This window comes from Cucurbita maxima, unplaced genomic scaffold (assembly GCF_002738345.1).
Source record: "Cucurbita maxima cultivar Rimu unplaced genomic scaffold, Cmax_1.0 Cma_Scf00004, whole genome shotgun sequence".
NCBI classification, from domain to species: Eukaryota; Viridiplantae; Streptophyta; class Magnoliopsida; order Cucurbitales; family Cucurbitaceae; genus Cucurbita; species Cucurbita maxima.
In genome coordinates, this window is record NW_019272020.1 from 3739134 (window position 1) to 3766871 (window position 27738).

Here is a 27738-nt window from a genome sequence, read left to right on the forward strand (position 1 = left end):
AGTGAATGAAAATGACATAGTAGAACTCAGATTCCATATAATGGCAACATGATTGAATTAGAACTACCACTTTTGGTTTTGGGTCTACTATAAAGATAAGTACCTAATAAAAGAATCTCTTTGAAACCGAATATAGCAGGGGCCAAAAAAAAAAAAAAAAAAAAAAAAAGCAATTGAATTTCATTCATCGGTTGTGACTATTGAAGGTTTAAGGAGTCCATTGCTATTTGGTTATCGGTCTTAGAGGTCATATTTGTTATCTTCTTGTTTGTAATGAACAATGTTTCAATATAATTTCTCAAAGACGTAAAATGAATGTTGGTTGTTGATGTTCAGCTCAATGGTTTAAAATGCAGAGGGATGTTTGTAATAACCTAATAAATGTAATTAACTATATAAATGGTGTTGGTTATATTACTGAGTTAACTTCTTTCGTCTACAAACTTTTGTAAATGTTATTAAGCTTTATGATTGATATGCCCTTATAGTTTCTCCAGCACTCTGCTGCATATTATTTGACCCGTTATCTTCCATATTCTTGCAGGCAGTGTTAAATTTGCAGGTTCCTGTGGAACATTCTAAGGAAGTCAATGACTGTAAGCATTTGATTAAGACGTTAATCATGGGTAATAAGTTCTCTTTTGTGATCATTTTGTTTGAATTCAGTATGTTGAGGGGCTGATTTCTGTGTTCCTTAGATAGCACACTTTCACCTTTCATGTTCTTCTGCATACTCTGTTATAAGGACAAGTTTTTATTTTGGATCTGTTTTTTATTAGGAATGAAGACTATCATTTGGAGTATCACTCATGCACATTTACCCCGATCTCAGGTATATCATTAATACTAGATATGATAGTTTCATTTTGGCTATTTTTGGTTATGTAATGTAATTTGTTGATTTATGGTTCAGGTTTCTCCTTCTCCAAATGGTACACATCCACAGATGCTTGTTACACCATCATCAAATTTGGCAACACCTCAAGCATTCAAGGGAATGAGAGAGGATGAGGTATAATACAATCGGTGATGGTTAATGTGCTTGTGTGTTATTTTGTTGGTGTGATTAAAATCTAACCATAGCTTTGGTCTGGTAGGTGTGTAAAGCCTCTGGTGTTCTGAAAAGTGGTGTTCATTGCTTAACACTTTTCAAGGAAAAGGATGAAGAAGTAGAAATGCTTCATCTGTTCTCCCAGATACTTACTGTTATGGAACCTCGGGATCTGATGGATATGTTTTCGTTGTGCATGCCTGAACTTTTTGACTGCATGATCTCCAACACACAGCTTGTCCATCTGTTTTCAACATTTTTGCAAACGCCTAAAGTATATAGGCCTTTTGCGGATGTTTTGGTTAATTTTCTTGTCAGCAGCAAGCTTGATGTTTTGAAGCACCCAGATTCACCAGGTGCAAAATTGGTCTTGCATCTCTTTCGCTTTGTATTTGGTGCTGTTTCTAAAGCACCTTCAGATTTTGAGCGTATTTTACAGCCTCATGTGACTGTCATAATGGAAGTTTGCGTAAAAAGTGCTACTGAAGTTGAAAGACCTCTTGGGTACATGCAACTTCTTCGCATAATGTTTCGGGCATTAGCAGGGTGTAAATTTGAACTTTTACTACGTGATCTGATTCCTTTGCTTCAACCTTGCCTTAACATGTTACTGATCATGCTTGATGGTCCAACTGGGGAAGATATGAGGGATCTGTTATTGGAATTATGCCTCACATTGCCTGCTCGCTTAAGCTCATTATTGCCTCACCTTCCCCGTTTAATGAAGCCTCTTGTTTTATGTCTTAAAGGAAGCGATGACTTAGTTGGTCTGGGTTTACGAACCCTTGAGTTCTGGGTTGATAGTTTAAACCCTGATTTCCTGGAACCTAGTATGGCTAGTGTGATGTCTGAAGTGATTTTGGCCTTATGGTCTCATTTGAGGCCAATGCCCTATTCTTGGGGTGCAAAAGCATTGCAGGTTCTCGGAAAGTTAGGTGGTCGTAATAGACGCTTTCTCAAAGAGCCACTTGCACTGGAATGCAAGGAGAACCCCGAACATGGGCTTCGTTTAATTCTTACCTTCGAGCCAGCTACTCCCTTTTTGGTGCCTCTGGATAGATGCATTAATCTTGCTGTATCAGCTGTAATGAATAAAACTGGCGGTGTTGATTCTTTCTACAGAAAGCAAGCTTTGAAATTTCTTCGTGTCTGCTTGTCTTCTCAGCTTAATTTGCCTGGAATTGTGGCTGATGATGGCTATACACCCCGACAATTGTCAACTTTGCTAGTCTCTTCTGTTGATTCCTCTTGGCGGAAGTCTGAGACTTCAGAGGCAAAGGTTAGCTTTGATTAGATTGTGTTGCTTCTTGCTTCCTATTGGTGCTCTTTTTCTAAATCTTATGCTGATTTTTCATCTTATGATATATGTATTAACTGGATTGCTTTTTTTATTTTTTTTTTTTATTTTTATTTTTTTATTACTTCTGTTGTAACTATACTTATTCACTCTCGTGGAGTTTGTATCCTTTGAGTAATAGTACTTTTTTCATTTATTCAATGAAAAGTCTCATTTCTGGTTCAAAATAAATTAGATTTTGTTTCTTTTATACTCGCTAACATGATAGTCTTCTGCTTTTTGATGCAAAGCCTTTTTGTTTCCTGTGGACTATATCTCAAATTTATAAATGCATTACCAATGTGATAAAGAACCGATACTCTGTTGCTCATTTGTTCTGATATTCTTTGCCGTCCTTTTGAATTTATTGTTACAAACACATTATTTATAATTACTTGGTTCCAAATGTTGTGCAATATTGAAGATAAACCAATACAGCTGAACATTTATATCATTACGTATGTGGTTTTTTTTTCACTTGTACATGCTTCTTTGTTGTCGATTTCTTCTTCTTCTTTTTCTTCTCTTTGTATTGCACATTTATATGCATTCTCTATTGAAATGCCAGCGTGGTTTGTCACAAAAGAGGTTCCTTTTTTTTTCTTTTTTCTCTGAAGACAACAAATGCCCCGTAGTATCTGAAATTGTTCAAGGGAAGTTTGCATATAATTTTTCAAAGGAAGATTAGATGTTTTGGAGATTTCGGGCTTTGCTGTTTGTGGAGATTAGATGTTATCCTGCCTGACTAGTACCCTCAGATGCTTATGATTGTTTTCATTGTTTGATAAGGACTTGTGTCTATCAAGGGCTTTCGGGCTTTTGTCAATGGAGGACACACTTCCAACTAGGATTTCTGAGGAATACTTGGAATTAAAAATCTGAAGTTATGGTGGCAAGTGTAAATTGGTCCAAATGCTCGCATAAAAAAAGTATTTAATCTCAACTACCGAACATAGAAAATAGGAGAGATAACAGCGGGTATGGTAATTTTAATAGAGACACCCATCCCATACCAAGTAAAGAACGCTATGGTTAAGGATGGAACTTCTGGCAAACTAAACCGAGTTCCTTGGAAGTGTTCTTTCTCCATTTACTAATGGCAGTGGGTTTGTCCTTTGTTATCCAAAATAGCTCCACGTTCACCCAAAATTCATCAAAGGAGGAGATTGGTTAATAAGGACTGCCACAGAAGTAATAAAGGAGGTGGTAATCTGACCATAAACAATCTGTGAAGGAGTTATACGAGTTGAGGACTGCAAGAGGAGGTATCACACCAGTGCCCAGCCAATGCCATCCGAGACAACGAAGGCTTGATCCTTCTCAACACTTCTACAGATTCTGTTTATATTCTCTGCGGCCGGGAACAGAGGTTCTGTACAGTTCTGTGACCTGATTGGAAAGTGATAGTGCTTATGAGAGTATATATATTTTGAGTACAATAAGTGGGGGTATGGGGATTGGATATGAATATCTGATCTTAAGGAAATGAGCCATGCCAATTTCCGCTGGACTGTGCACATTTTGGCATAATTCTTTGTTTGGTATCTTATTATGTGAGAGTACTAATAGGGATATATGGGTAATATTAGTAGGATATTAGTCAGGGCATAGTGGTAAATAGCTAGGAAGTTTTGGTTATAAATAGAGGGAGTTAGGGTGTGGGAGGGTACATATTTTTGGCGAATCTTTTAGATTTTAAGTGCTCTTAGAAGACATTAAGGCATAAGAAAAATCAAATGAAGCGATACCCCCAAATCTAAGGAAAGAATTTTCCCTTTTATGATCAGTGATTTCAATTGAAGCTGGGATGAAACCACAAAGATTCTTCTAAACTTCAATAGCAGCACTACAATTTAGCAAATTTGGGATTGTACGAACGGGAAAAGAGTTACCCATTGATTTAACGATTGCATTTTAACTATGTACATTGGGGAGTGCTTTGTAGTCCTTTCCATGTTTTTGTCGTAGTTTAAATAGGACCAAAAAGCCGTCTGATCTTGGCTGAAGTATTAGTCTCAAGCTTGGCAGTTATTGTCTATTTTGGTTATGTAGCTGTTCTGTGGGAGATTTGGATAGAAGAAATAGGACAGTTTCTTAAGGAGAAGAGAGTTGAGTGAAATTTGACATTTGGTGTGGTTTTATGTCTTTTATTGGCGGTCACTTGCTAAAAAACTTTGTGATTATTTCTTTTCCAGTCTTCTTGTTGTAGAGGTCTCTGCTGGTTGTACATTCTCCCTCCTCTAGTATGGATGTGTGTGTTTTAATTGAATGCTAATGGACGCCTCCTGATCCTATCCGTTATCTTATTTGAAACAACGATGGTGTCTGGTTTAAATTTGATATCTTTCTGGTTGGTAATATTGATATTATTAACCATTTTTTTTCTTTCGTTTTGTCACATTACTTGTTCTACCTAGATGGTAATGCAATCCTATAGCCAATTACTGTAATATCTGCCACTTCTCTAATGAGAAGGAATTTTTGCAGGCTGATTTGGGTGTAAAGACTAAGACCCAACTTATGGCTGAGAAATCTGTTTTCAAACTTCTATTGATGACCATTATTGCTGCTGGTTCAGAGGAGGATCTTAATGAACCAAAGGATGATTTTGTTCTTAATGTATGCCGCCATTTTGCTATTCTGTTCCATATTGATTCTTCTCTAAATAATCCTCCAGTTGCATCTGCCTCACTTGGGAGTACTTTGCTTCCTTCAAATGTTAATGCCAATTCCAGATTAAAAAGTAGTGCCTGTTGTAACCTCAAAGAGTTAGACCCTCTCACTTTTCTGGATGCTTTGGTTGAGGTCCTGGCAGATGAAAACAGGTTCCATGCAAAAGCTGCTCTGAATGCTCTTAATTTGTTCTCAGAAATGCTTCTTTTCCTTGGTCGTGGTAAACAAACGGATGTAATGATGACGAGAGGGTCTGGCAGTCCAATGAGTGTTTCCAGTCCCATGAGCCCTGTATATTCGCCACCTCCAAGTGTCCGCATTCCAGTTTTTGAGCAACTTTTGCCACGGCTTTTGCATTGTTGTTATGGTTGTACATGGCAAGCCCAAATGGGTGGTGTTATGGGACTTGGTGCTTTAGTTGGGAAGGTTACTGTTGAAACTCTTTGCCATTTTCAAGTGAAGATTGTACGAGGCCTGGTATACGTTCTGAAACGGCTACCCATTTATGCTAATAAGGAGCAAGAGGAGACTAGTCAAGTACTTAATCATGTTCTTCGTGTTGTGAATAATGTCGATGAAGCAAACAGTGAGCCACGCAGACAAAGCTTTCAAGCAGTAGTAGATGTTCTTGCTTCTGAGTTGTTTAATCCCAATTCTTCAACTATTGTGAGAAAGAATGTGCAGTCATGCTTAGCTCTTTTGGCCAGTCGGACTGGCAGTGAGGTGTCTGAGTTGCTTGAACCTCTGTATCAACCTTTGCTTCAGCCTCTCTTATTGCGACCACTTCGGTTGAAGACTATTGATCAACAGGTCTTGAATTGCTTTTTATTTAAATAGTTCTCTTTGTTTCTATGTTAACTTGCTCTTATCTACAGGTTGGAACTGTTACAGCCTTGAATTTCTGCTTGGCACTAAGGCCGCCTCTTTTAAAGCTGACTCAGGAGTTGGTCAATTTTCTGCAAGAAGCTTTGCAAATAGCTGAGGCGGATGAAACTGTATGGGTTGTAAAGTTTATGAACCCAAAAATAGCCACATCATTGAACAAGCTCCGAACAGCTTGCATTGAGTTATTGTGTACCACCATGGCATGGGCGGATTTTAAAACTCCCAGTCATTCTGAATTGCGTGCCAAGATCATCTCAATGTTTTTCAAGTCATTGACATGTCGGTCTCCAGAAGTGGTTGCTGTTGCAAAGGAGGGGTTAAGACAGGTTTTGTTTTTTACTTGTTTTATTGTCATTATGTTTTGTTTTCTGTTATCATTAGAACGTATTGGTATGTTCAATAAATACAAGTGAAATCTAATCTCAATGTTAGGTAAGAATTCACTTATTCATAGGTAAGAATTCACTTATTCATATCTGGCCTAGTAATGATATGCTTATGGTAAAATCCCTTTTTATTATTTATTTAAAATATTTTGTCAAGTATTGATTATTAATTGAGCAATTTTGTTGAATAATTATTTGTTTTTGGTTAAATTATACAAATACTTTTGAACTTTGGAGTAGGTTTAAATTATATTTCTAGACTTTTATATGTTTCATTTTAACTCTTAAACTTGAAATTATTTCAGTACATTTGGAGTTTTCTTTTCCATTAACATGAAACGACCTAAATTAATGCGACAATTGGTTGTAAAAGTTGGAAAGCATCATTAGCATCCTTTACAACTCAGTTTCAACTATGTAGAAGATTATATTGTTATTGCCATTAATTTCAACTTAGAAGATATTGTTGTCACATTTACAACATCATTTCCCAAGGTAATTTTTCAACCGAGCTATCATGTCAATATGTATGAATAATATTGTAGATGGTGTTAGGCACATGTTTTGATTTTTACACCTTGGTTGTTATGGCAATTTTCATTCATCATCTTAATCACAAAGTCTTCCTGATATTTTTTAGAATGATTTCATAGTTGAAGGGTTAAAGTGAACTTTTTTAAAGTCTAGGGGTAATTGAAATTTATATGAAAGTTCAAGGGTATTTTATGTAATTTAACAATTATTTTTATAAAATTTGTTTTTATTTTATATTAATTTAAATTTTTTAATGCTATGCTGTTGGGTTATATTGCATTCTTGGGAGCTTAATTACAGTATATACAAGTTGGTGACTTAGACAGCCATTGATAAAAAAATGAATATGTGAATGGATGTTAGTGGTACAGAATGGTTTTTTTGTTAGACGTTATGAGGAGTTATTTATTTATTTATTTTTGGTGAGGATCCCACTTTGGAAAGATAAAGAGACTTGACAATCTTTATAAGATATATGAGTTACTTCTCTTATTGCCAATTGGTTTTGAGATAGAACCCAATGTTTATCTAATATGGTATAAAAGCCCTTGAGGTCTAAAATTGGGATCCGAACCATGAGTGATAAACAAAAACAATGCACCATATTGACGGGGCATGTTGAGAATCCCACATTAAAAAGATGAATGATCTCACCATCTTTATAAGATGGGTTACTCCTCTTATAGTCAATTGGTTTTGAGATGGAACCCATGTTTATCTAATATTTTTAATAGGTTGTGGTTTAGTGTGCATAATTATTTTAGGATTTGCCCTTTGTTTCTGTTCAGGTTATTAATCAGCAAAGGATGCCCAGAGATCTGCTGCAAGGTAGCCTTAGACCTATTCTGGTGAATTTGGCACACACCAAAAACCTTAGCATGCCTCTTCTTCAAGGTCTGGGTCGACTTCTTGAACTTTTGGCCAGTTGGTTTAACGTTACTCTGGGAGGTAAACTGTTAGATCACCTCAAGAAATGGTTGGAGCCTGAAAAGCTTGCTCAAAGTCAGAAAGCATGGAAGGCAGGTGAAGAACCAAAAATTGCAGCAGGTAAACTTTTTAGGGAAAAATGCCTTATACTTCTTGAATAGATGGTAAAACTAATACGTCTTCATTTTTTTTTAAATTGTCGATGAATCCACCAAAAAATTACAAAAAATTCAACCAACAAAATAAAAATGCTCAAATCCAACAATAACAGTGCCCAAACTCAGACACAAAATCAAGCTGATAAGAAGTGTCCAAACTTCATTCCAAAATGTTCAAACCCAACTAAGAAGCATCCAGTGGAATAAAAAAACTAAAGCCTACAAAAATTCCCTCGTCTAGCCACGAGAAGGCCAAAAACTAGGTAGAAATCATGTAAAAGAAAAGACAAGGACATGAAAAGTCAACTAATGGAAGTATTAATTTTACCACTCATATAGTTTCCGATTTAATTTGATAAATTAAAACTTTATGGTTATACCCAAGAAAAGTGCAAGGGTAAAAACTGAATTTCCCCGTAGTTCTTATTTGTGTCTTCTGGAGTTACTTAAATATTTACTTCCCCTAGCATAGGTCACTGATAACTAATGTTTGTCTTTTCTTCCTTTCAGCTATCATTGAACTTTTTCATCTGCTTCCCATGGCTGCATCCAAGTTTCTTGACGAACTAGTTACATTGACAATTGGTTTGGAAGGAGCTCTTCCCCCGGGACAAGTGTATAGTGAAGTTAACAGTCCTTACCGCATTCCACTAATTAAATTTTTGAACCGATATGCACCGCTTGCTGTTGACTACTTCCTTGCTCGACTTAGTGAACCAAAATACTTCAGACGGTATGGTTTTGGATGTTGGTTTGTTTGTGGAGTTCCTAGCAACTGACAATCATAGAAAACCTTACTAAAAATGCAATAATCTTGTCACTATTTGCTTGTTCTGATTTTAGTTATGCTCACAGGTTTATGTATATTATCCGATCAGATGCTGGCCAGCCTCTAAGAGAAGAACTTGCAAAATCTCCACAAAAGATACTTGCTAGTGCCTTTCCTGAATTTGTACCTAAATCTGAAGTTGCTTTAACTCCAGGTTCATCTACCCCTCCTGCTCCTTTATCAGGTGATGAAGGCCTTGTAACTCCTGATGTCTCTGATACACCATCTGCACCCTCAAGTGTGGTTTCCGATGCTTATTTTCGTGGCCTTGCACTTGTTAAAACTTTGGTGAAATTGATGCCTGGTTGGCTACAGAGCAATCGTGTAGTTTTTGATACTCTGGTAGCTGTTTGGAAGTCACCTGCTAGAATAGCTCGACTGCACAATGAGCAAGAGCTAAATCTAGTGCAAGTAAGATTATTAATTACTATATGTCCGATGGAGGTCTTAATTTATTGCCTACCTGTTCTCATTATTTTTACTTTTTGGAAGTTACATTACTTTTAAGCTGTGGATCTATATCTTGGTTGTTGGTTTAGAATGATTCATTACACTTACACTCAGGAATGGTAGTTCCTATCTTATTTTCTTTCATTTACATCTCACAGATGTCTCTGTCTGTAAAGATCTTGATTGCGTTTTGCTCATGTGTTACTATTTGATTTAGCAATACCCTTTGAATATTTTGATTTTTTTTGGTTCATTTGGCTATAAAAAGTTTACTCATTAATCCATTTGAAAGTAGTGTCATTAGCAATATTTTTCCTAGTGTTTAGATGGACCTGCTTCTGCTTTATTAATCATTTCAATTGAATTTCTTCATTTTCCTCTTCCATTTCTTCCCTCTATTTAGAATTTGTTCCATCAATCTCAACACATGATTTTCTTCTTCTATTCCCCCCCCCCCCTCATGGGTTTAGTTGCTTCATCAATTAAAAGCTTGGAAGATGCTTCATCAATTATTAAGCAAGATGTACAATTTATATTTGATTTTTTTACGGCTGATTTTCTTAAAAGCTTGGAACATTATAATGTAGGTGAAAGAAAGCAAGTGGCTAGTAAAATGCTTCCTGAATTATCTGCGGCATGAAAAAGAAGAAGTGAATGTGCTCTTTGACATTCTTTCCATCTTTTTGTTTCACACTCGAATTGACTATACATTTCTGAAGGAATTTTATATTATTGAGGTAATCTGCTTCTCAAATTCTTTTTGTGAATATTTTTATTCTTTCTGTCCCCCTCATATTTGCAGTCATATAAAAATAGATATTTGCAGTCTTTTAAATATATAAATAGTTGATACATGCAATGATTATTCTGTCTCTTAGGTTGCTGAAGGATATCCACCGAACATGAAGAAAGCCCTCCTCTTACATTTTTTAAACCTGTTTCAATCAAAACAGCTTGGTCACGATCATTTAGTGGTTGTAATGCAAATGCTTATTCTTCCTATGCTTGCTCATGCCTTCCAGAATGGGCAAAGTTGGGAGGTTGTAGATCAAGCTATTATTAAAACAATTGTCGATAAACTTCTTGATCCTCCAGAAGAGGTAATTTTGCTATTTATTGTTGTGTTCGTTTCCCTTAGTTTTCTTACTCGTCTGAACTTCCTGTCTAGGTGACTGCTGAGTATGATGAACCTTTGAGAGTGGAACTTTTACAGCTTGCAACCTTACTTCTCAAGTATCTTCAGAGTGACCTGGTACATCATAGGAAAGAACTAATCAAGTTTGGTTGGAACCATCTAAAAAGGGAAGACAGTGCCAGTAAGCAATGGGCATTTGTGAATGTCTGCCATTTCTTGGAGGCCTATCAAGCACCTGAAAAAATTATCCTTCAGGTATTGCATTATATATTTTAGAGATGGTTGGTTTTCATACATGTTTTGCAGAAATCCTATGACCCTAGTAGGAAAAAGCTTGACTTGACAGGAAGCTGAAAAAAGGAAACTTAATTAAAAGTTGTATATGGAAATTTTAAAGAAACAAGGAAAGATTTCAGTTTTAATATTAAGGAAAACAGCGATATTAAGTATCAAGGAAAACAGCGATATTAAGTATCAAGGAAAACTACCCTTTTAATCCTCGAGTTTTAAAAGTCACAATTTAACTCCTCAAGTTTTCAATATTTCAATTTGGTCCAATGAAACCTTTTCTGCCAGCTACAGTATTGGTAGTTAGGTCGTGCAATTTTGTATGCTGATGTGGTGTACAAAATATTTTAACTTGCATGTTATTCCTGATTTGACATTCAGAAATAATAGTTATTCTCCTCTACCCTTCTCGCTCCCTGCACACTGTCTCTGCACTCAAGTATATTTCATTGTCCCTTCAGGCTGCGTATATGTGAGCAAGGAAAGCTTGAACTTTAGATTTTCAGACTTGGTTTTAGGAAGTGCCTTAGTTGGAAGAGACCATTTGAAAGCTGGGCAGTATATAAATTAGAGTGATGACCCTGGAATACTACTTGGATGTTACTAGACTATACTATTATGATATTACTAAAGTATTAAGGATATATTAGTAAGGGAGGTCGTTGTGGTACTTGGTTGTAAATAGAGGAAGGAGGAAATGAGGAAGTTAAAGAATTGTTTAGATGCTTTTAGGCTCGAGTTAGTATACTCAAGAAAGAGGACGTTTTCAAGTACCTTGAATACTTGGTTTATCTTGGAACTCTCATGTTCTGTTTTAGATTCTATCAGATCCCTTCCCAACCTTGTTTTTAATGACATCTTGCTCCAATGCAACATGTTTTATACTATTGAATAACCCTTTACAGTATTGATAATTTCCTGATTATTATATAATATTTCAGTCGGTCATTGACATTTTAGATTCATCTTGCATTTTGCTAAAGTCACAGACCTTCACAAACCATCATGTGTCATTGCTCTAAATATATGTTCTCTTTTTACTTAGAAGAAAAACTTTTAGTCGATAAGATGAATAAGTATGTAGGGTAGGGGGGGGGGGGGGGGGGGGGGGGGGGGGGGGGGGGGGGGGGGGGGGGGGGGGGGGGGGGGGGGGGGGGGGGGGGGGGGGGGGGGGGGGGGGGGGGGGGGGGGGGGGGGGGGGGGGGGGGGGGGGGGGGGGGGGGGGGGGGGGGGGAGGAAGTGGAGCCTGAGGACTGTTCTCCAACTGATATCTATAGCAAACATAAGGAATTGACCAAATGAATAATATCCCACATTTTTCTATTAATCTCTTACCCTATTTAAAAAATTTCTCAAGTTCGTCTCCGAGTTTGACATAAAACTATATGGAGAACTGAAGACCATGAAGTGGAAGCCTCTGACTTCAGTGACACACCACAAAGTAACTTTCAAAACACAATTCAAAATCAGGACCTGCTATTCATTATAAACTATTTGAATAACATTTCCCGTATCCTTTGAGAATGGTAACAGTGATAGCACCATGACAACTAAACATGGATTTTATGGTGTATCATGTGTAAGCCTCGTCTAATAAGGATGGTGTATCATGGTGTACTATGACAACTAAACACAATTCAAAATCAGGACCAGCTATTCATTTCTGTATAGTTAGTTGGCTTCTTTGCGTGGGCTGCTTTTTTATCCATGTGGACTTTTTGTTTTGTATTCTTTCCATTATTCTCAATGAAAGATTGGTTTCTTTCTATATATATATATATACATATATTCTCTCTTTTAATATGCTCATTTTACTTGTTCTATTAAGGTTTTCATAAAATACCTTCTATGCTTTTTATTTGCACACGGTTGGGTAAAGGGATGATCAATGGGGGAATGTGCTGCTGTTAAAGTCACCACAAATGGCGTCTGTATTGGTGCCTGTGACTAATTGATGTCAGAATACATAGTCCATATCTACAATGTCATTATGGAATTGTTCTTGGTCAAAGTATCCTAATTTACGTGGATGTGCAGGTTTTTGTAGCACTTCTTAGAACTTGTCAACCAGAGAATAAAATGTTGGTCAAGCAGGCCCTTGATATACTAATGCCAGCCCTTCCACGAAGATTGCCGCTTGGTGATTCTCGGATGCCAATTTGGATTAGATATACCAAAAAAATACTGGTCGAGGAGGGCCACTCAATTCCTAATTTGATTCATATTTTTCAACTTATTGTGCGACATTCGGATCTCTTCTACAGTTGCAGAGCTCAATTTGTTCCACAGATGGTGAATTCTCTGAGTCGTCTAGGTTTGCCTTATAATACTACAGCAGAAAATAGGAGACTTGCAATTGATCTTGCTGGATTGGTGGTTGGTTGGGAACGACAAAGACAAAATGAAATGAAGCATGTAACTGAAAGTGATGCCCTTAGCCACAGCAATGATGGATTAACTTCCTGTCCTTCTGGTACCGATCCCAAGCGTTTGGTTGATGGTTCTACATTCCCTGAAGATTCAACCAAGCGGGTCAAGGTTGAACCTGGTCTTCCATCTCTTTGTGTCATGTCTCCTGGTGGTGCATCATCAATGCCAAATGTAGAGACTCCTGGGTCAGCCACACAACCTGATGAAGAATTTAAACCAAATGCTGCAATGGAGGAAATGATTATAAATTTTCTAATAAGGGTAGGCGCACATTTTATTTTGTTCTTTCATGAATCATTAGTTCACCAGTGCTGCTTTAATTATTGTCATTGTAGTTATGTAGTTCCATTGCATAAATGGTTGTCTGTGTAATGCCTCGATAGTTTGGATTACCAAAACGAAAAGCCTGTTTTTAGTTAAAAAGAACTTTATTTTTCATTGTCTTCCCTAGAGTGCATGTATGGCAGATTCTTCTTTTCAGAAGGTAATGTTTAGTTTCTCTCCTTAATTCCGGTACTATTATTGTTTCTTCTTCAAGCTATTCGCTATTTGTTTTGCTATAGAATTTTATATAAGTAAAAGATGCCAAACAACTGAAATAGAACAATATAATTTGCAGAATATTGTGGAAATGCCATCTTTGTTGTTCATCATGATATTGTTTTGAATTGATATCTCGTCTTATTAGTCTTTTTAACAGTCATATGTTTTATGGATAAAGGTTGCACTGGTGATAGAGCCTAAGGACAAGGAGGCAACTGCCATGTACAAGCAAGCATTAGAGCTTCTCTCACAGGCTTTGGAGGTGTGGCCAAATGCTAATGTCAAATTCAATTATCTGGAGAAGTTGCTCAGTAGCATCCAGCCATCTCAGTCCAAGGACCCTTCCACTGCTCTTGCACAGGGCTTGGATGTAATGAACAAAGTTTTAGAGAAGCAGCCGCATCTGTTCGTCAGAAACAATATCAATCAGATATCTCAAGTATGTTGCTGAGTCTTTTATTATTCTAATAGCATATACTTCTACTGAATTAAGATAACGTTTCTTATCTTCTTGGACAGATTCTAGAGCCATGTTTTAAGCACAGGATGTTAGATGCTGGGAAATCCTTATGCTCCCTGTTAAGGATGGTATTCGTGGCTTATCCTTTGGAAGGTGTCACCACACCACCAGATGTGAAGTTGCTTTATCAGAAAGTTGACGAGCTAATAAAAAATCACATTAATAATTTAACTGCCCCTCAAACATCATCAGAGGATAACACTGCTTCTTCCATTAGCTTTGTCCTGTTAGTAATTAAAACTTTGACAGAGGTGCAGAAGAACCTAATTGATCCATATAACCTGGGTCGCATTCTTCAGCGTCTAGCACGAGATATGGGAATGTCAGCAGGTTCTCATTTGAGACAAGTATGAAATCATCACTTTTCATTCTCTATTGACAAACCCTAGTTATCTTCTACATTGAATATGTTTACTTCATGCTTGAGGTTGCCTCATTTGGAGCATTAAATTGGGTGTTTGTTGGATTTCCTTTTTTTTTTGTTTGCTATTCTAAATTACAATCAATTAATGCTCTGTTACTGTATAAATCTATTTCCATGTGTTTGTCTCTTTTTAATTAAGTCAGTGAAACAAAAGAATAATTTTTTTATTGTGTCTGCCGTATTTTGAACTTTGTACAATTAACATTCCTCATGCCAAACATGGTTTCTTTTCCTTTTGCCCTTTTTGAGGCTGTAGAAGCATGGTTGGAGAGGATCATTGGATTTTCTTGGGATGTTTGAAGTTATAGGGAGAAATAAGATAACCTCCGTAATTTCTTCAGTGGGAATGTTGTCCAGTCGTATATTTTTAACTCACTTTACACATTACTTCCAGGAACTCAACCTAAGGTTTGTGTGGAAAGACTCTTTTGGATAAAGGGGGCCTATTTACTTTAGCCAATTAAGATAAGGGTAAAAAGTGAATAAAGGTTGTACAGAAATAAATCTCTAGCGTTGGGGAAAAAATGAATCTCTTTGGTAGAAGTCAGAATTTTAATTTAAATTATCATTACATGCCATAATGTTGGATCTCTGTTCATTAACTCGCGGTTTGTATTGCTGAAATATTGTTTTCTTATATTCTTATGATTAACGTGTTCTTTTATAATTTTTGGTTGGAAAGCCCTTTTATTGTCAGGGGTTCTCGTAGTCATCATTCCTCTACGTATACTTTTTGTGAAATGTGGATATTTCTTTTCAAATTCTAAAATGTGTTGAGCTTATGATTAGACGTATTTGGTTGTATATCTCGAATTATCTTTAGATCCTTAATGTAAACTTCATTTCTATAGTACATACGATTGATATCATGTGTTACATTGAAAAGTTTAACATCTTATCATCAGGGTCAAAGGATGGATCCTGATTCTGCAGTAACTTCTTCTCGTCAAAGTGCTGATGTCGGAACAGTCATCTCCAATTTGAAATCTGTTTTGAAACTCATTAATGAAAGAGTCATGCTTGTTCCTGAGTGCAAGCGTTCGGTAACTCAAATCATGAATTCGCTGTTGTCAGAAAAAGGCACCGATGCCAGTGTGCTGCTCTGCATACTTGACGTGATAAAAGGGTGGATTGAGGATGACTTCAGTAAAATGGGCACATCTGTCTCTTCCAGTTCTTTTCTTGCTCCTAAGGAAATTGTCTCTTTTCTTCAGAAGCTATCACAAGTGGATAAGCAAAACTTCTCTTCCAGCGCTGCAGAAGAGTGGGATAGAAAATATTTGCAGCTCCTTCATGAAATCTGTGCTGATTCAAATAAGTTAGTGCTTTTATTTTTAAACTTTCCATAAGCTTGAATAAAGTTATAACGTTTTGATTTTTTTTCTAGATATCCCTTGTCTCTGCGTCAAGAAGTATTTCAGAAGGTAGAACGTCAGTTCATGCTGGGTCTAAGGGCAAGAGATCCTGAAATTAGGAAGAAATTCTTCACACTGTATCATGAATCTCTTGGGAAAACATTGTTTACAAGGCTGCAATACATCATCCAGATACAGGACTGGGAAGCTTTAAGTGATGTATTCTGGCTCAAACAGGGCCTCGATCTCCTTTTGGCAGTCTTAGTTGAGGATAAGCCTATAACCCTCGCCCCAAACTCTGCGAAGTTACCACCTCTTCTGGTATCTGGTCATGTTGCAGATTCCTCTGCGGTGCAGCACTTGGTTATGGATGCGCAAGAGGGCATCGAGGATGCCCCTTTAACATTTGATTCCCTTGTTCTTAAGCATGCACAATTTTTAAATCGGATGAGTAAACTTCAGGTAACTGAATGTCTTGTTCATTAGGAACTATTAGCATTCTATCACTCGTTTTTGTCTCTGATTATTTATGAAAGATATTACCAGTCAATTGTTACTGTAATTGTTTAACTGGTACTACAGTTGTTGTTTTGAAGAGTTTTGGTAGACTAGTCTTTTCTGATGCAGAGAAGTTTAACATTTGTTACTCTGTAGGTGGCTGATCTTATTATTCCGTTGAGAGAATTGGCCCATACTGACGCAAATGTTGCCTACCATCTATGGGTTTTGGTTTTCCCTATTGTCTGGGTAACTCTACACAAGGAAGAGCAGGTGGCACTGGCCAAACCAATGATTGGCCTCTTGTCAAAGGATTATCACAAGAAACAGCAAGCAAGCAGACCAAATGTTGTGCAGGCACTTCTAGAAGGGCTCCAGCTGAGTCATCCTCAGCCTCGGATGCCGAGTGAGCTCATTAAATATATTGGCAAGACTTACAATGCATGGCATATAGCACTGGCTCTTCTAGAAAGTCATGTTATGTTGTTCATGAATGAGACAAAATGTGCCGAGTCTCTAGCTGAGCTATACCGCTTACTCAATGAAGAAGATATGAGGTGTGGACTGTGGAAGAGAAAGGCAAACACTGCAGAAACTAAAGCTGGACTTTCACTAGTTCAGCATGGTTACTGGCAGCGTGCTCAAAGCCTTTTTTATCAATCAATGGTTAAAGCAACCCAAGGTACATATAATAACACTGTTCCAAAGGCTGAGATGTGTCTTTGGGAAGAACAGTGGCTTTCTTGTGCTAGTCAACTTAGTCAATGGGAAGCTTTGGTGGACTTTGGGAAGAGCATTGAAAATTATGAAATCTTGCTTGACAATCTATGGAAAGTTCCTGATTGGGCATACATGAAAGAGCATGTTATACCAAAAGCTCAAGTTGAAGAAACACCAAAACTTCGTTTAATTCAAGCATATTTTGCTCTTCATGATAGGACTACAAATGGTGTAGCAGATGCAGAAAATATAGTGGGAAAAGGAGTTGATCTTGCTTTAGAACAATGGTGGCAATTACCTGAAATGTCAGTTCATGCCAGAATTCCTCTTTTGCAACAATTCCAGCAGCTAGTTGAAGTGCAGGAATCATCTAGAGTTCTTGTTGACATAGCCAATGGAAACAAACTCTCTGGAAATTCTATTGGAGGTGTGCATTCAAATCTCTATGCAGATCTAAAGGATATCCTTGAGACTTGGAGACTGCGAATTCCAAATGAATGGGATAGTATGACTGTTTGGTGCGATTTACTGCAATGGAGGAATGAGATGTATAATGCTGTAATTGATGCATTTAAGGATTTTGGAAACACAAATTCCCAACTTCATCACCTTGGTTTTCGTGACAAAGCATGGAATGTCAATAAGCTTGCTCATGTTGCTCGTAAACAAGGACTTTACGATGTTTGTGTATCAATACTTGATAGCATGTATGGTCATTCAACCATGGAAGTGCAGGTATTATAAAGTATTTCCTACTTCATATGAGCTTTGAGAAAAAATTGTATTGGTTTACGATCTATGTTCTATGTTCTATTGAGATGTGTATATCATCTATTTTAGGACTTCTAAACTGTCGTTGAGTTATTTATTTTTCAAGTGTTATCTGCATATCACCTTGTTATTATTAGTGATCTTCTATAATGTATATCAACTACTGATTGGATTTTTGGTTAGTTGTTCGTGTAACCTTACATCAATTGATTACACGCCAAACTAGTTCAAATTCCTAGATGCGGGTTAATGATATCACTTCTTCTTAATCTGTGCAAGCTGCATCAGCCCCGTTTATTCATATCATTTTATTGATCGTTTGGGGTATGAAACAGTAGGATGTGGAGTCTCATTGGTCCTCTTTTGTACGTTTGTAGGAGGCTTTTGTTAAGATAAGAGAACAAGCAAAGGCTTACTTGGAAATGAAGGGAGAACTCACCAGTGGCCTGAATTTGATCAACAGCACTAATTTGGAGTATTTTCCCGTGAAACACAAAGCAGAAATTTTCCGTCTTAAGGGCGATTTCCAGCTGAAGTTAAGTGATTCGGAAGGTGCTAATCAATCATACTCCAATGCAATAACTCTTTTCAAGAATTTGCCCAAGGGATGGATAAGTTGGGGGAACTATTGTGACATGGTATTTCTTTCTATCTTCTTCCTTTGTTTATTCAGCTTTTTAGATGTATTCTCAACTCAGTTGGATATAATTCCCCTTCAGGCTTACGAAGAATCCCATGATGAGATTTGGTTGGAATATGCTGTTAGCTGCTTTCTTCAAGGCATTAAATTTGGCATTTCCAACTCAAGAAACCATCTAGCTCGTGTATTATATCTTCTCAGCTTCGACACCCCCAATGAACCTGTGGGCCGAGCTTTTGACAAGTTTCTGGATCAAATACCACATTGGGTTTGGCTGTCCTGGATTCCTCAACTCTTACTTTCCCTGCAAAGGACTGAAGCACCTCACTGTAAACTTGTTCTCTTGAAAATTGCTAATGTTTATCCTCAGGTGAATCTTGTGTACTTTTTTAAATAATATTTCTCTTTTCACTTATTTTCTATTATCTGAAAACTACCTGTAAAACTTCAGGCATTGTATTACTGGCTCCGTACTTATTTGCTTGAAAGGCGAGATGTCGCAAATAAGTCTGAGCTAGGAAGGATGGCAATGGCTCAACAAAGAATGCAGCAAAATGCCGCTTCTGCTGGTTCTCTTGGCCTGGTTGATGGAGGTTCTAGAGCAGGTCATAGTGGCAGTTCTACCCCTACTGATAGCCAGGTTCACCAAGGCGCTCAATCAGGTACTGGGATTGGATCTCATGATGGTGGCAATGCTCACAGCCAAGAGCCTGAAAGGACCACTGGAGCAGACAGCGGCACACATGCTGGAAATGATCAATCTCTCCCACAACCTTCTTCAAATGTCAATGAAGGTACTCAAAATGCATTCAGGCGTAGTGCTGCCTTGGGCTTAGGTGGTTCTGCTGCTAGTGCATTTGATGCTGCAAAGGATATAATGGAGGCTCTTAGAAGCAAGCACACTAATTTAGCTAGTGAACTTGAGGTAACTGTCATTTCCTTATATTTTCCTTTTCCTTATTATTGTTTTCCGCTGTCCTCCCTGTGAGGGTGACAGTTACAGTGATTTACATTTGTTTGTTTAATACTTAAAATAATCTTGCTTCCATAGTCCTCTTGTTGTGATGAATATATGGATACTGTGACAAGTAAGATCTCTTCAATATTCTTCCATTAAAGTATTCCCACTGTACGATAATTTTTTTTTTAATGCATTTTTATATGTCCTTATCTATGCTTTACATTTCTTTGAGTGAATGAGAAGACATCTTCTGATGTCTATTTTACAACTGTCGGTGGTAAATTACAATGGATGCCACAAGCTTTGATTTATTTATATTTTTAAAAAAAATTCACGTGAGTGAAGGGGTGATGTGGCAAGGGAAAAATTTCTCATGAATAAAGCCTGACTTTCACCGAGGGCTTAGACAGGAGCCTGATTTCCTCTTGGGACAGACAAGAGTCGCCTATTTCACTAGAGAAAATTAAGAAGGTGGTCTTTGGGTTTGATCAGAGTAAGTCTTCAGGCTCAGATGGTCTTTTTTATGCTTTTTTTTTTCAGGGTAGGTGAGAGTGTCGAGGAGGATCTCAGGAGAGTTTTCTGTGAATTCTATGAAGGAGGTGTTTTGGATTGTTCCCTAAATGAAACCTTCAGTTGCTTTATTCCTAAGAAATACAGAGAGACTTCAGACCTATCAGTTTGGTTACTAGTTTCTATAAATCATCGCTAAGGTGTTGTCTGACAGGTTGAGAAGGGTTCTCCCTACGATGATTGCTGATACTTGGGGGGCATCTATTGCCGGTAGGGAATTTTTTTTACCAATCCCTAATTGCCCACAAGACCATTGAGGAGTATAGATCTCATAACCTCTAGGAGGTGATTTTTAAGATGGATTTTGAAAAGACTTATGACCATGTGAATTAGGATTTTGTTGATTGAGTTCTTGGGGTAAGGGGATTAAAGGCACATTCATAAACCCTTGGAAAGGCATCATAAAGATTCACCTTTCATTTTCTCCTTTTGTCCTATGTTCCATGGGAGCGGGAGGGAAACCTTTTTTCTTTGTTTTTTTTTTTTTTTTGGAGGATAAGTGGATTGAGGAAAGCCCTCCCTACTCTCTTTTTTCGAGTCATTACCATTTATCCTCAATGAGGAATCAATCGGTCGTTCTTTCCCTTTCTTTGATTTTCCTTTTCCTAATGCATTCAGCATAGCTTGTTCAATAGCGAAACGACAAATGCTATTCCGGTTCTTTCCGTGTTTGGAGAGTTTCATTTTAATCCAGGGAGAATAGATGTTCATTGTTGGAGTCCTAGACCAACAGATGGTTTTTCGTGTTAGTCCTTTTCTCATGGTCAATCCTTCTCCTTGTGAGGTCTCGGTCTTTGCCTTGTTGTGGAAGTTTGAAATTTTCAAGGAGGAGGTTTTTACTTGGTAGCTTATCTATGAAAGAGTTGACATGTTGATCGGGAATCGATAAAGGTGTTCATCTGTTTTGGTTCATGTGTTGCATTCTTTATAGGTGGGAGGTTGAGGATCTTGATCATATTCTTTGGAGTTGTGATCTTGTTTATTCGCATTGGAGCAGGTCTTTTGAGGAGATTGTCCTTGTGTTGAGTAGGCATATGGGTTATAGAGATGATTGATGAGTTTTTTTTATATATTTACTTATCCCTGGTGGATGATGGTGCATATAATGAATATTTCCTTCTTCAGATTCTACTCACAGAAATTGGTTCGAGGTTTGTTACTTTGCCAGAGGAGAGACTTCTCGCTGTGGTTAATGCATTGCTCCATCGTTGCTACAAGTATCCCACTGCCACGACAGCTGAGGTTCCTCAATCACTGAAAAAGGAGCTCTCTGGAGTTTGCAAGGCTTGCTTCTCAGCTGATGCCGTTAATAAGCATGTTGATTTTGTGAGGGAGTACAAGCAAGATTTTGAGCGTGACCTCGATCCAGAGAGCACTTCCACTTTCCCAGCAACCCTGTCAGAATTGACTGAGAGATTGAAACACTGGAAAAATGTTCTTCAGGGAAATGTTGAGGACAGGTTTCCTGCAGTCTTAAAATTAGAAGAAGAAAGCCGGGTGTTGCGTGACTTCCATGTGGTTGATGTGGAGGTACCAGGACAATACTTTACCGATCAGGTATATTTGAACAGGCCCTTAATTGTGTTAATCAGTGCTAGTGTACTAGAATTCAATTGCTCTTTTGGGTTTTAGTTGAGAACACATGAAAACTGACCCTTTTTTATTTTATTTTGTGAAGTGCCAATAGAAAAATATTAATTAGTTTCTTAAAGGGTGCTTTCCCTAAAAAAGTGAGGTTGCGATGGTGCTTAGTGCTTATGCTTAGTTGCAATATATCCCATTATTGTAATGAAACGATTTTATCGCCCGAAAGCAATTCTAGTAAGAGGTATTGTATGGTGTAAACCACACCTTAGGGTGTCTATTATAATGGAACAATTCTTTAACCCACAAAGAAATTCTAATAAGATATACTTATGTTGTATCGTCGTGAGTTTTAAATGTTTCGTCGTTAGTTATTTATATTTAATAATCGATCGAACCATTCTAAGTAGAAGAAACAAATACCATTCAAGCTGCTGGCATCTCAGTCCTGTTAACATATGATGACAAGCTTCTGTAACCATTATCAGGAAATTGCACCTGACCATACCGTGAAGTTAGACAGAGTTGGAGCAGACATTCCAATTGTCCGAAGACATGGGAGTAGTTTCCGACGCTTGACTTTAATTGGTTCAGATGGTTCGCAGCGTCATTTTATAGTCCAAACATCCTTAACCCCTAATGCTAGAAGTGATGAGCGCATTTTGCAGCTCTTCCGAGTTATGAATCAAATGTTTGATAAGCACAAGGAATCAAGACGCCGCCACTTGTGTATTCACACCCCAATCATAATTCCTGTTTGGTCTCAGGTTAGAATCCAGTTTTTATGGATTTGATTAACGTAAATGCCAGGCATCATCTGACTGACTGTGGTTGCATTAAATTTTTTAACTTGAGAAATATTTTGTTTTTTCCTGATTATGGTTTTTGTATGCATAGGTCCGCATGGTGGAGGATGATTTGATGTATAGCACTTTTCTTGAGGTGTATGAAAATCACTGTGCAAGAAACGACCAAGAGGCAGATCTTCCAATAACGTATTTCAAAGAGCAGTTGAATCAAGCCATATCTGGCCAAATCGTACCAGAAGCTGTAGTAGATCTTCGCCTCCAAGCTTTTGGTGATATAACAAGAAACCTTGTAAACGAGGGCATATTTTCGCAGTATATGTATAAGACATTACTCAGTGGAAATCACATGTGGGCTTTTAAAAAGCAGTTTGCCATCCAATTAGCCCTTTCTAGTTTTATGTCTTACATGCTACAGATTGGGGGAAGGTCACCCAACAAGATTTATTTTGCTAAGAACACTGGGAAAATTTTCCAAACAGATTTTCACCCTGCATATGATGCAAGTGGTGTGATTGAGTTCAATGAACCAGTGCCTTTCAGGTTAACCAGGAATATGCAAGCCTTCTTCTCAAATTTTGGAGTGGAAGGTTTAATTGTTTCTGCCATGTGTTCTGCTGCTCAGGCAGTTGTTTCTCCAAAGGTAGGTCTTGGAAATTCTTTTCTTATAGCTCTGTTGTATGGTTGTTGGTGACATGTGACTTACGTCTTGGTTTCAAAATCTCAGCAAAGTCATCATTTGAGGCATCAACTTGCAATGTTCTTCCGTGATGAGTTACTATCGTGGTCCTGGCGAAGACCCCTTGGTATGCCTTTAGCATCCCTTGCAGGTGGTGGTATGAACCCTGCTGACTTCAGGCATAAGGTCACTACTAATGTTGATCTCGTCATTGGCCGGATTACTGGGATATCGCCTCAATATGTCTCCGAGGAAGTAAGCCTTCTAACCTCAATCCCCTATAATTGCTGTATGCCCCTTCTTCTGAAGAGTAAAATTAGGGTTCCACTAGTAACTCGAACTTAACATGTGCAGTCAAAAGCAGTATCACTTTGCTTTCTTTTCTTTGAACTTAAGTCGGTGGTTGGCCTTTATATGCTTCGTATGTGTAGAAAACTGTCTGGTTTTACCTTTTATCGTTTACATGTAATAAGTGATACTGGAAATTATAGAAAGTCATAAGGTCATTACTATAGTTTATCATATTACATATCCACAATTTCTCTTGACCTTCCATTCTGTCTCCAGGAGGAGAATGCCATGGACCCGCCCCAGTCAGTACAAAGGGGTGTGTCAGAGCTGGTTGATGCTGCCTTGCAGCCGAAGAATCTGTGCATGATGGACCCGACATGGCATCCCTGGTTTTGATTAAGGTACAATCCACAACTAGGAAACAGAAGGGAAACGATACAAATTTAGAACGTTGATAATTGGGGTCCGCTTCTAACATATTATTGTTGTGCATAGCTAATTATGATTTCTTGATGACTCCTTTCGACCCTTTGATATTGTAGATGATTACTAGTGTTGATAGACGAATTCTATCTACCATTGTCAATCTTGTTTCCCATGTGTATATAAAATGGTACGGTATTTGTATATTGTGGGTCATATGATGTTAGTTCTCACATCGGTTCCAACACCAAATATTCACTTTGTTCACAGTCGTAGAGAACACTGCATCACCGACACCATAATGGGCACATAAACGCATAATTATAAGTTACTTCCAGGAAAAGAAGTGAATGTTTTACCACGATGACAATATTTAGAGTTAATAGCTTTTTTTTTCCCTTGTAATTCATAGAGATGATGTTATAGACTGGTTCATATTCTTAAAGGTGTGACAATCATGCTTTCTGATGTGTTCTTAAACCAAGTTATTATTTTTAAGTGAAATACTTATTATGCGCATTGCCCTTTTTCTGTAACAACTTTTCTTTGTGGAATTATACCATGGAAACAAAATTTACATTTCAAATTTTTGTCTGAAGTTACTACTTTTAGTGATGAGTTTTTGGGCGTCAGTTTCTTACAATTCCTGTGGATATTTTTGGATGCGCATTTGTACAAGAACGATTAACAGACTATCTCTTGCTTGATCATTTTCCTTCATTAATGTATGTATTATTACATCTAGGAATGTTGAAATGGTCAGGAAACAGAAAAATAGCAAATCAAATTCTGTAGTTTGTTAGCCAAGTGTTGTCCTTTGATTTATGAGGACAAATGTTGGTTGTTGACAAATAGTAGCTTTGCCCTAAGAAAGCATGTGGCATGTATCTGATATAAATTGTCTTGTGAATGGAGGATGGGGTTTGCCAATTTGAGAGTGTAATTAAGTTCTTTTCATAAGCTGTAAGTGTTAAGTGTGCTCAGTATGCTTGGAACTGTAACTCCAAAGGAAATATTTCCTGATTCCATCTGGATTTGCCCTTATTTTCAAGCTTATGTGATTTGAGGTTAATTAATATTGTGGAGCTTATGATGCCACGTATTGAGAGTGATTGGTTGTTTCTTCCATTATTGTCTCTTAACAAAAGTCAAAACAAAAGTGTTAACGGCGCCCACATTGGGCCACCTTTTTTCGTTTTGGGCCCAATGTACTTATTTCCGGCCCTACACCCACTGCCGAACCTCGTGGGCCCAATTGTGTTCTCATTATTTTTACACAAATTATGGGTCCCATTTTTTAATCTTCCTTGGTTTATATCCCTCATTTTTTCAATCAATTTTCTAATTACTAGATTTCTGATGTATTTTTTACCATTTTCAAAATTTTATTTTTAGGTGTTGCAAACTTCTTTATGTATTTTAAAAGAGTTTTGAAATGGAAAAAAAAAAAATATATATATATATATAGTGGAAAGAAAGTCTAGTTTTTCAAAATAATTGCTCTAAAAACTTTACAAATTTTATTTTAAAAATTAGTTTTGTATGGTTAGAAGGAGGCCTCACCACCTTTTAACGATGCCAAAAGTAAAAACTTTCCTGTTTATGTGGGCCTGCAACCTTATCTAAATTGTATATTTATAAATATCTTTTAAATGTTGATGACGCCCACGTCATATTTTAAAAAATGTGTATATAACAGATAATAAATGCCATTAATATCCATGCTCTTCTAGTACCTAAAAGTTATTCCTTTAATTTGTATACATACAACTTCTATTTTCAAATAGTTTATTGTTTCTTTACAACTCATTACAAATTTTCTTTATATTATAAATTATTTTTTAGAGAATTATATTTCCATATAAATAATGAAATATTTTAACAGTTATATAGTTCAAACGGGGAAGCTTAAATATGTACTTTAGGTTTTTGAAAAATTAATTCCTATTATTTCTAACTTATGCTTTAACATTTTTTAATGTCGTTTTAATTTGGTCCAGGATTAAAATTAATTGATAATAATCCAAATGAAACTTGAAGGATGATTTCTTCTCCAAATTAAAAAAAATATATATATAAATTTTAACCTTACTTTCTTCAATGAATTATTTTCCTCACTTAATACTATTAAAAATTAAATTAAAAGGCAATCAAAGGCAATCCTTAAATCTATTTTTTTTTTTTTTTAATGTCGAATAAATTAATAATTTATTAGGCGTTAAAACTTCATTAAAATTTTAAGAATTATGAAATGCTTTTTAAAAATAAATAACTAAATAAAGTTGATATTATAAAAATAAAAAATAAAAATAAAAAACAGAAGGAAAATCCACCGTCATTAATTGGGTGAAGCTTAGAAAAGCAATGACTTTGTCCACGCGGAAAATATAATAAAGTGAAGTGTCCAAATAACCCTTTGTCCTTTTTAGTCTTTTCACCTGCTGGCTTTCTGTCACACACGGATTTCTTGCCAAATTAACCGACACGACATGTCAGCTACAGACATCTTTCTGGTCAAACTTCAAACACGTTCTCCGTTGACTTGCCCCCCTTTTTCTTTCTTATTTAATTTCTACCCTTCCTTTTATTTACCTCCTTTTATTTTATTTATAATTACAATCATTAAAAAATTATTATATATTTAGCAATTTTATACATAATTTAATACTTTATTTTTCTCCCAAGTAATGGCCATTTAAATTCATCACTTTATTTTAAATATTTTTCCCAAGTGGTTACATTTTTTATATATATAAATTGAATAAACATTTAACCATTCAGCTTCAAACACGTTTTTATTAAATAATTAAAAGTTTAATTGAGAAGAAATCAAAGTTGGAAGAGTGTTGGGCGGGAATCTTTTAATAAAATATATATTTTTATTTATTCTATTGAATTATAGTTAAGCTCCAAAATCTAGGAAAGTCGGGGCTGTTGATGAGTTGAGTGAGGTGGCTAATGATGAAACGATTCGAGAAAATGTCAATCATATATGTCTTAACTATATAAAAAAAAAAAGTCCGTTTGATTGATTATATGTATTTTAACTAATAAAATTATATTCACGATGGTTAAGTAGCTTAAAACTTTTTAAAAAAGTGCATTCAATCAAATCATCGTATAGAGGAAAAAAAATTTATTTCTTTAGTCTCGTCTTCTTCGATAATTTGATAATAAACAATAAAAGAAGACCAAATCAACATTAGACCAAAAAAATCGAAGGCTTTCAGCTTAGTTAGAGACATTGACCACCAAAGAAACATCCAAGCAAACTCCTCTTGGCCCCAAGTTGGTGAATGGAGCCATTTTTACCATATTTATTTAGATTTTACACCTTTTTTTTTTTAATTATTATGTCACTGCCAGCTTCAATCTAATAGACCAATCTATTTTAAAGTTAGTTTTTCTAATTATTAATTAATTAATGCATTTTATTAATTTTCCCAAAATAGAAAACATGATGAGGAAAGCAAGAGCAAGAGCAAAATCATCTATTTTTACTTCAAATTTAGATTATTATATATATATATATATATATTTTGCTCTTCATGATATTTAGAAATAAAAAAATTAACCCATTTATTAAAAAAAAAAACATTTTTTTTTCCTAAAAAAACCCTCCTTTTCCCATTTAGATTGTGAATCGATTCTGAATTTTGTATGAACGTTCCAAATTTGGTCCCATTCTTTCCAACATATTGGGAAAGAAGGGGGAGAGGGAAGGAGGGAAGGAGGGAAGGAGGGAAGGAGGGAAGGCGGGGGAATCAGATTACAGCTGAGTTGTGAACATGGGTTTGCTCCCATTTCCTGTTCTTAAATCTTAACCTTTCCCAGATTTTACTTTTCTTCAAAAAAAAAAAAAAAAAAAAAA

The 27738-nt window shown here is 36.5% G+C and overlaps 2 protein-coding genes across 3 annotated transcripts in view; both read left to right on the forward strand.

Moving 5' to 3' along the window:
• LOC111478710 (transcription-associated protein 1-like) overlaps positions 1-24100 on the forward strand; it is a 28892-nt gene extending 4792 nt beyond the window's left edge. Inside the window, exons 10-35 of the mRNA XM_023123127.1 lie at positions 545-626; positions 780-832; positions 914-1012; positions 1098-2330; positions 4875-5870; positions 5936-6271; positions 7654-7912; positions 8461-8683; positions 8806-9190; positions 9817-9966; positions 10108-10329; positions 10398-10619; positions 12690-13343; positions 13804-14064; positions 14145-14492; positions 15475-15887; positions 15957-16386; positions 16579-17877; positions 18291-18551; positions 18633-18923; positions 19005-19478; positions 21210-21641; positions 22157-22435; positions 22566-23117; positions 23202-23408; positions 23721-24100. Of these exons, the coding sequence (XP_022978895.1) occupies positions 545-626; positions 780-832; positions 914-1012; positions 1098-2330; positions 4875-5870; positions 5936-6271; positions 7654-7912; positions 8461-8683; positions 8806-9190; positions 9817-9966; positions 10108-10329; positions 10398-10619; positions 12690-13343; positions 13804-14064; positions 14145-14492; positions 15475-15887; positions 15957-16386; positions 16579-17877; positions 18291-18551; positions 18633-18923; positions 19005-19478; positions 21210-21641; positions 22157-22435; positions 22566-23117; positions 23202-23408; positions 23721-23840 (10281 nt within the window). The 3' untranslated portion in view covers positions 23841-24100. The remainder of the gene's footprint in view (positions 1-544; positions 627-779; positions 833-913; positions 1013-1097; positions 2331-4874; positions 5871-5935; positions 6272-7653; positions 7913-8460; positions 8684-8805; positions 9191-9816; positions 9967-10107; positions 10330-10397; positions 10620-12689; positions 13344-13803; positions 14065-14144; positions 14493-15474; positions 15888-15956; positions 16387-16578; positions 17878-18290; positions 18552-18632; positions 18924-19004; positions 19479-21209; positions 21642-22156; positions 22436-22565; positions 23118-23201; positions 23409-23720) is intronic.
• Positions 24101-27626: 3526 nt separating this feature from the next.
• LOC111478093 (calcium-dependent protein kinase 28-like) overlaps positions 27627-27738 on the forward strand; it is a 4881-nt gene continuing 4769 nt past the window's right edge. The window contains exon 1 of one of the 2 annotated variants that reach the window (XM_023122192.1): positions 27627-27738. This exon is cut by the window's right edge and continues 621 nt beyond it. The gene's annotated coding sequence lies outside the window, so the exon portion shown is untranslated. The other variant, XM_023122191.1, reaches the window with a different exon arrangement.